The 9,748-nt window shown below is 32.9% G+C and overlaps 1 protein-coding gene across 1 annotated transcript in view; it reads left to right on the top strand.

The window, feature by feature from the left end:
• The window catches only part of LOC113001210 (uncharacterized), an 11,749-nt gene extending 11,723 nt beyond the window's left edge, over positions 1–26 (top strand). Inside the window, exon 3 of the mRNA XM_041013935.1 lies at positions 15–26. Within this exon, the coding sequence (XP_040869869.1) occupies positions 15–26 (12 nt within the window). The remainder of the gene's footprint in view (positions 1–14) is intronic.
• The last annotated feature ends 9,722 nt before the right edge of the window (positions 27–9,748 follow it).

The following is a 9,748-nucleotide window of genomic DNA, read 5'->3' as shown; positions in this document are numbered from 1 at the left end:
TCTCCGTAACGAAGAGACTTAAATAGGGGCATCTGTCATACCCCATTTTTGACCCGTTTTTTTAATTCTTTTTCTCGTCTTTTAAACCGGAAGTTTCCGTCGTTTCAGACGAAATTTCGGCAGGGAGGTATTTTAAAATACCTCATTTTTGTTTCGAAGACGACCTTTTTTTTATTTATTTATTTATTTATTTTATTTTTATTATTATTATTATTATTATTATTATTCTTATTTATTATTTTCTTCTTTTTTTTTTCTTTCTTTTTTCCTTTTATTAAGTGTTTTTATTATTTTCGTTTCTTCTTTAATATCATTATTAGTATCTTTTTTTATTATTTTATTTTTATTTTTATTTTATTTTATTTTATTTTATTTTGCTGTTTTATATTTTGCTTTTTTTTTCCTTTCCTTTTTTTCCTTTTTCTTCTTTTCGGTCTTTTTTGGTCCAGGCCCAGAGGGGCGTTTCGTTTTTTATTTACCCTAATTCTGTCCTTTAAATACTGCATTAATTACTGTGCGTGTCAGAGGTGAATACAGTACCAATCAGTCAGAATGCCGGAATAGCCAAGTCACCACAAACCACCAACACAGCCTCCCTCAGGCCACCACCTACCACCATTTCACAAATCCGTACAAATCAACCACAAAAAAAACCAACAGAAACAAAATCCAAAACACATTCAACACCACAAATTCGTATTCCATAACCACAAATCACACGATTTGTACCCCAATCATCACACAGATCACGGAAACTGAATCGGCATAAACCAAAATAATACGAATCCAGAACCATACACTACACGGTCCTAACTCACCAGTTACCAGCCCAAAACCATTTCAGCCCAGCCAAACACGAAAGAAAAGGGTAGGATTCTGTCCGTTTTGAGTTTAGATCTAGGCTTGCCGCGTCGAGTTTTTTGAAAACGAACCTCAGATTCATAACGAGTGAGTGAAGAGGGTTCGAGAGGTTTTTTTTTTAAAAAAAGAGGGGGCTTGAGCTACTCCGGCACGGTGGCGCCGCCAGCGGCCGCCGCGCCGGGGGGTGTTCTTGGCCGCAGAGAACTTCGGAAAGGAGGAAAGAGAAGAGAGAAAAATGAAGAAGAGAGAGAAAGAGCTTTTAAAAAAATGAATTAAACCGGCCCCCTAGCCCTTATATAGAGGCTGGACCGGTCTGGTTTTTTTTCTTGAACCAAACCGGTCCGGTTCTCCCCTCTTTGGCCCGTTGGACTCATCTCTGGCCCATTTTCTTCTTTTCTCTTCTTCTTCTTTTCCGATTTCTACTCTCACCCCCCCTCTTCCTTGCTGTACCCCTTTCTTCTTCTCTATTCTTTTTTTTTTTTACGCACCATATTTATTTTATGTCTTGCATTTTTTATTTTATGCATCATGTTTAATTTTATGCCTCGCATTTTTATTTATTTTCTTTATTTATTTTCCAGCACCATATTTAATTGTTTGTCTTGCATTTTATTTTCCAGCTCCATATTTATTTTTGTCTTGCACTTTTATTTTCTTTTTTATTTTGTGTACCCTATTTATTTTTGCCTTGCATTTTTATTTTATTCTTTCCATATTTATTTTATGTCTTGCATGTTTTTATTTTTTAGCATCATGTTTATTTTCTGTATTGCATTTTTTTTACTTTCGTTTTATTTTATTTTTTTAGCATCATATTTATTTTATGTCTTGCATTTTATTTTCCTTTATTTATTTTATGCGCCATATTTATTTATTGTTTTGCATTTCATGCATTTTTATTTCCTTTTAGCGTATTACTCTAGTGCATTTACAACTTTTAGTTTATTATTTTTGTCATTTATTTTATTGCCAATTAGAATGTATCTAGGTCCAATGTAAATAAAAAATGAGAATCTGCACCGACACTCACATTTATGTTTTCTGCCAAGGACGATAATGTAATTTGAACCGTATCCGAGGAAAAGGACCCTCACTTGATCCAACGTCATTTTAAGGGATCCGGCGCGTTTAGACTTATCTCTGCATAACTAAAGATCAAAAAAAAAAAAAAAAAAAAGGTCAAAACCCAAAAACTTTCCATAATCAAAATTTCAAAAAAAGGGGTCAATCTCTATCCCTTCTTTCTTAATCAAATCTTTAATCAATCAAAACTTTTTTTTTTTTTTAATTTAAAATCAATCGAACTCACTTCTTTTATTTCTTCTATGCCTTTTCGGCCTCCTATCTTTCTTAAACTCTTTTTTTTTTTTTTTTTCAAACTTTAAAAACAAATCAAAACCAACCACTCGGCTTTTTACCCCGAACTACATGATTTTGATCCCATTCGGGTATGTAGGCAAAAGACTTTGTCTTTCCAAATCAATAAAAATAACAAAAAACTTTTTTTTCTCCTTTCTTTTTAACCTATCTCTTTAATCTTTTCACACTTGAACATTTATTTCCAAACAAATAATCAATTTAGCATAAAGATAAAATAAGCAAGAGGTTCCTATAGAGTACTATAGACGTTTAGGGTGCTAATACCTTCCCTTCGCGTAACCAACCCCCGGACCTTTGATCTCTTAAAAACTAGGGTTTTTCGAGCTTTCTCCCTTTTCTTCGGAAAAATAAAAGATCGGTGGTGATCTTAAAATTGCGAGTCAACGCTAATCAATAGCTTGATATCCAAAAATCACCGCGACAGGTACCTACCTTTAGTCTTCACAATCTTAACTTTTCAAACTCTTACTTACTTAAACTTGATGGTGTGTTTTATGTAGGTTTGATAATCAAAATTGAGAACATCCAATCCTATTTATAAAACTTTGTCCATTAGAAAGCTCAACCTTAGTGGATTAGAATGTAGATATGATTACGATATTGGGATAAAATCATAGATTGTTGTTAAACGTGAGCATGAATGTGGACACTAGATAAATCATGTACAAAAACATATTTCTCATGGAAATAACAATGGAAAAAAAAACAAAAACAAAATAAAATAAACTATGAAAAGGAACTAAAATTTCCAACAAACTTGACTTTTGTTGTAAACTTCTATATGCTACTCCTTTTACCATATTCAATGAAGGTACTTTATTTACTAATGATAAAAAAATGACTTGTTTAACATATTATATATATATATATATATATATATATATATATATATATATATATATATATAAATCGTAGAATTAAATAAGTATACAACTACAAATTATAATGTCAATTTTAAGATAAAGAAAATCTATATAAATATCATGTTTGATAGAACATTTTTTATAAGTCAAGAAATTATATTATATATAATACATAATTATTTAAAAGTTATACCATTGGGGAAAAAAAACATGAGATATAGGATCCGGTTAGAATGACTTGAGGTAACACAAATTCATTCTTAAAATATATCGGGTCTAACTTCCTAAACTATACCTGCCAAAAAACCCTATATAACTGTGTCATTAAGAGAAGTCGATCATCAATATCCTTAATTAGTCAGATTGATTGGGATTATAGTTCATTTTCTGTTTTTGATTCGGATCCACTAGATTTCGTTGGATTATTTTAAGTCAAGTCAGATCACAACCATTATAGATACAATACTTCACTAATCACTACTACAAAAGCAAGAATTAACATCGTCAAATCTACATCGATTATTGAAAAACCGATGTAGTAAATTTTGCGATGGCATTTTTGAAATTTACACAAACTTTTTGACATGCTAACGATGGTTATTGTAAAACCGGCCTTGATATGCATGTTACCACAGAGGTTTTGTCAAAACCGCCTTTGTTTGTAATCAGACCACTACGGTTTTGTATACCATGTGTCTTTGTATCCTCAGTTTTGTATACACAAACCCTTCATTTTCTCTCTCTCTCTCTCTCTCTCTTATCTTATCTTCTCCGCGATTCCAGAACCTTCCACAGCCTTAATCCCCCGCTCCGCCTCCCTCTTCCCAACGCTTCCATATCTGTCGCCTCCTTCATCCTCTGCCTCCGCTGCAACTTGCTGTTTTCGGACTCCTCCACTGCCATTATCGACTCCGCCACCGGCCACCGCCTCTCCTACAGCGAGCTCCTCCACCGTGCCAAAACCTTAGCCTCGAACCTCACCATAGTCCTCAAACTCACCAAAGGTGACATCGCGCTTGTTCTCTCCCCAAACATCCTCCAAGTTCTGATCCTCTACTTCGCGCTTCTTTCTCTCGGCGTAGTCGTCTCCCCCGCAAGCCCTCTCTGCACGCGCTCCGAGATGACAAGCTTCTTCAACATCAGCAACCCCACAATTGTTTTCAAAGTAACCTCAGTCGTTGAAAAAACACGCCAGTTTCAAGTAAAAACTGTGCTACTCGAAGAGGAAGGAGCCAGCGGTGGTGCTCTTTGCGGTGTCGTTTGTCCACGTGTACGGGTTCACATTCAGCCTAGGGGCAATAGTGTTGTCGGAGACGATGGTGGTCATGGAGAGGTTCAGCTTGAAGGCGATGTTGGGCGCCATGGAGAGGAAGGAAACCAAAGAGGCTTTCAAAGCTATGTTGCCCAACGTCCTCGTCATCCAGGTTGGTTATCTTTCCTAAACCATATGATAACTCATTCTTAAAAGAAATTATTTGTTAATATATATGGCAATGAAACCAAATTATACACACCAAGTCTATGTACACCTTTGTTAGGAGTTGCTTTATTTTTAATTTTTTTTTCTTTATATTCCACCACATTATTGATTATTGAATTGGATGACACGAGTACACGCTCCTAGGAATAAATGGTCTTAAGGTCTAGCAGTGCTTTCTGGTCCTCACGAGTACACATTGATTACCTGCATCTTAGGATTGTGGATTAGCTTGGTGTGAATGGAGTTGTTCTTACCAATGAGCTTTATAATATATTGTGCTGTAATTGTTTGTTAAAATTACTATGAGAGTACAAGTCTTGTGTTTTTCTTAACTTGAAGATATATATACTCTGGATTAACTTGTGTTTGTTAAAATTACTCAATAACAAGATTTTTTGTTTATATCGAAAGGCAAGCATAAGATGTACATGTGTTTGCTGGGAGGTTTTCTAGCAGATTCCTTCCTTGGCAGATACAAGACAATTGGAATCTTTGCTTCAATACAAAGGCTGGTTCAATTTGAAGGAAGCAAAGAGTTGTGGACCTTTTGTTATCCACTGTCCTTTCAGTGGTCAATAATTCAATATGAAGCTTCTGTTTGAGTATCTTTTCTTTTCATCACTTTGATATGCTTTTTATTTGATCTATCATAATGACTTGCACTATGTTATAAGACCTACCAGATTTGCTTTATGATGATTTGATTGTGATGGGTCATAATTAAGGGATGCCTACCTAATTGTGGAAGGTTTTATACGTGTGAAAATTCAAATTTTGTTTCACTTTAATTCTTATGCACTAAAACAATCAGGAATCATATGATAACCCAAAAAAAGAAAGAAAGGTGTAAAAAAAAGCAACCAGAAATCATAATAAATATACATTTTTAAAATAATTATCAGAGTAAAATATATTTGAGATACATGTAGAGTTTAACAATTTGAAAGGTATTAATTTCATTCTTATAATTTTTTTATATTAATTTAGTCCATTTAGAAATGAAACATGTTTTTTTTATAAGAAGTATATATATATATATATATATATATATATATATATATATATATATATATATATAAAACTTTGGATTTGAAGAGTTTTTAGGATAATCTTGTACAAAAATTACCACGAGTGAACAGTGAAATAGCGTCCAACTCATGATGATCACATTCAGTAGTTAGTAGTCATTTTCCTGCATGTCATGTTCTTATCTTATATGCCATCGCTAGAAGACTACCGTTAATAGCTTTGTGGCTTCACGTGAGGTGATTGGTCTTTACAATCTCATTTTCAAATTATTTTATTATGTAAAAGTAATTGATCATTACAATCTCAATTGCATCCTTATCAAGTTAAGGGCTGATGAGATGGTCAAGACCTCTTAGTTTGTTTGCTGCTAATGGATATTGCACTGAACATGAATTTGTTTCATGACTTTGAGATGTCTATTCTCATGTTATTGTCAATTTCTTGTATGGCTTAACGGCTAATGGTATCCTACGTGATGAAGACAAACTACCTAGCATAATGGGCCAAGGAATTTTCAGAAGACCAACTAACAACTTTGCTTTTGTTATTTAAATTTTTTTAAGGTTTGGTAGAATAATGGGCCAAGGACTATGGAGTGGGACTAAATAGACGCTTATATAGAATTGGTAGAATTTGTCATTTGATTGCTAAGCATTTTATTGTAAATTATACTCAACTGAATTGTTGCCTAAAATATTATTTCTTTGGAAAAGTAAATATATATTTTTGTTTTACACTATGGAGTGGGACTAAATAGATGCTTATATAGAATTGGTAGAATTTGTCATTTGATTGCTAAGCATTTTATTGTAAATTATACTCAACTGAATTGTTGCCTAAAATATTATTTCTTTGGAAAAGTAAATATATATTTTTGTTTTACACTATACAAATTTGCAGTATGTTGATCTCTGGGTCTTGAAGATATATACTAGCAAGGGGATACACCTATTGTCCAGAGGTTAGTTGAGTTACCTTTCTTACATGGGAAAAAAATGCTTTCAAGACAATCCTTTGGTGAGTTAACTATGGTGACTACTAAAAAGTGAGAATCTTTGGTCAAATTTTGGATACATTTTATTCCTGATTTATACGAAGTAGCTTTGCTTTTACTTCTTTTTTTTCTTCCTCCAGAATGAATGACTAAAAGGCTAATAGTGAAGAACCACTACTACAAAAAACACAAACAAAGACGGTGAAAATCTAACGTCGTCGAAAGTTTACGACGGACCTATAAAACGCGTCTTAAAAAAACGTTGCCTTCTAAGACGGTCGTTAGTTAAGCAACGTCTTAGAAAGGTACCTTTCTAAGACATTGCTTAGCTAACCACCGTCTTAGAAAGGTAACTTTCTAAGATGTTTCTTTGCTAACCACCGTCTTAGAAAGTTACCTTTCTAAGACGTTGCTTAACTAACGACCGTCTTATAATGTTATTTTGACAAAAAAATATTAAATTTAAAAAATAATAAAAGCATTATTTGCTATCAGTAGTTTCCATGTTTTGGGACTTAGTAACATAAGAATTTATTTTTTACAACTATCTCAGTAGTTTCTTATACTGTTTCAACTACATGAATAAGGATCTTTCAAGATAGTATATCTATAATCAATCTAATTAGCAGGCATGTATACTTATTCCCAAGGTAGATATTGTGATGACTATTCAAAGCATGCTTCCACACAATTAATTTAAGTACACAAAAGGGGAGAAAGAAAAATAGATTTGAAGCTTAAGTAAGTTAAAAGAATTACCAATATCTAACAATTTTGCATCTAGAGCAGCGAGTTCTGGCTGGAGCAGAGCACCTAGAACACACATGATGTTCATTTTTTGAAGCAAACACTGGAGGAATTACATCAGCCACAACCATTTCTTCAACTCTCAGAGCTTCTTCAGCAGCCAAATGGGCAAGCAAATTTATCATATCTCTCTTCTTAGTGGTTTCACTCCATTTTCCAAGTAAGATGTAAGCCACCAAGGGAAATCATATAAACTGAAGTTGAGAATTGATTTTTGATTTGAGAATCCAATGATGACTAGAATTATTTTTTCTGGATCTAAATATATGTAAAAAAATATTTTTAAACTAAAATATAAGTACATTTTAACGTGAACATGAGCATGGAGGGGATTAAGAAGCATATGGGTACTCGCTCATTCTTTTTTATAATTGTAAAAAATATGATTAAGTCCATGCTAGGCCTAAATACTACTAACTAGTTGGACCTACACGGACTACTGGACCAATTTTATTTTATTCATCATACTTCGATAGTCAATAGGGAGAATTTTTGCAATCCCTTTTTATTTTCCTTTTCGTACCACTTTTCATTAACTAACTTTTTAAACATATTTTAATATTTATAAAAAAATTTAAAATTTTAGTTTCTGAATTATATTAAAAATATTCTGGAAATTATCAACGTTTTTTTTTTTAATTTCTTCTTTTCTTTACTCTTTCTCACAATTACAACAATTAATAGTTGATACACAGTAAATATACTAATGTCAAGAAAATACAGGACACGCGAAATTGGAGAGGTACTGGAGAACAAGTTGGAGAGGTACTGGAAAGCAAACAGATCAAACATCAAAAGGATTTAATTTGAAAGACAATGAGAGTAAGTAACATAAAATGTAAAAAAATTCTCATATTCATTAAGAAATAAAAGACTCTGCATGGTAGACCTAGAATTATGGTGTGTAAGCACAAGATATTTGAGAAGGAAAAATGATCACTTGCTTCTTTGAGAATGTCGTGAGTCTTGGATTAGACAAGATATTTGAGAAAACTCCACCCCTGACTTTTGACAAAAAATTGACACTTTGAAAGTATTTTTTTTCTTCATTGATAAACAGGGATATACTCTGGGAGAAATTATCTACTATCATTATTTAATAAATCTGTGAAATAGAAATTTGACTCACACAAATGAAATCTTTTTTCCTATAATAAGAGGAAAAAAGTGTTAGGTTATGTAGACAAAGGATCAAGCTGAATGTTTTGATGATGTCAAAGTTTCACATGCGTCTCAAAGTCTCAAAGCTTTATTCAAGACAAAGAAATTAAAGATATTCAAGATGGATGATCAAGACAGTCTCTAGAGTCTTAGAAAAGGTATATTAAATAGAAAGGGAATTCCAATTGAAGTAGCAAAAGGTTTGGTCAAGAATTTTAAGTTAAAAAATCTTTTTCAACAAATTTACTCTCTGGTAATCGATTACCAGAGGATGTAATCGATTACCAGTGGCCAAAACTGATTTACAACAGCTATTAAAATTTGAATTCAAGGTTTGCACTGTGTAATCGATTGCACACATACTGTAATCGATTACCAGAAGAGTTTTTCACAAAACATTCTCAACAGTCACATCTTTTTGTGTGGTTCTTGAATGGCTATCATAGGCCTATATATATGTGACTTGAGACACGAATTTAAAAAGAGTTTTTCAGAACAAAAAGGTCTTATCCTCTTATAAAGAGAAATCGTTTTATCCTCTTACAAATTCCTTGGCCAAATTACTTGTGATTCAATAAGGAATTATTTGAGTGCTCAAATTGTTCAATCTATCTCTTTCAAGAGAGATTTCTTCTTCTCTTCTTCTTCATTCTGAAAAGGGATTAAGAGACCGAGGGTCTCTTGTTGTAAAAGAATTCTAAACACAAAGGAAGGGTTGTCCTTGTGTGTTTAGAACTTGTAAAAGGAATTTACAAGATAGTGGAACTCTCAAGCGGGTTGCTTGGGGACTGGACGTAGGCACAAGGGTATGGCCGAACCAGTATAAATCTGAGTTTGCATTTTCTCTTCCCTTAAACTCCTTTATTTATTATTGTTTTATATTCATATTCAAATTGTTCTATTTGAATCAATATTTAAGAAATTCATTATTAAGGGAATTTATAACTTGAATAGAAAGTTAAATAGAATTTTTAATTGGGGAAATAAGTTATAATATCTTAATTCAACCCCCCATTCTTAAGATATCTGAGGCCACTTGTCCAACAAGTGGTATCAGAGCTTCATTCTTGTATAAAGTTTAGAAGCTTCAAGAATTATGGCCTCATCAAACTACTTGTTTCCCGAGGGAAATTCTATAAATAGACCTCCCGTCTTTAATGGAGTGGGTTACCA

The sequence above is a fragment of the Glycine max genome, chromosome 3 (genome assembly GCF_000004515.6).
Source record: "Glycine max cultivar Williams 82 chromosome 3, Glycine_max_v4.0, whole genome shotgun sequence".
Taxonomy (NCBI): domain Eukaryota; kingdom Viridiplantae; phylum Streptophyta; class Magnoliopsida; order Fabales; family Fabaceae; genus Glycine; species Glycine max.
The sequence above is the reverse complement of the archived record's forward strand: the minus strand, read 5'-3'. Positions and strand labels throughout refer to the sequence as shown.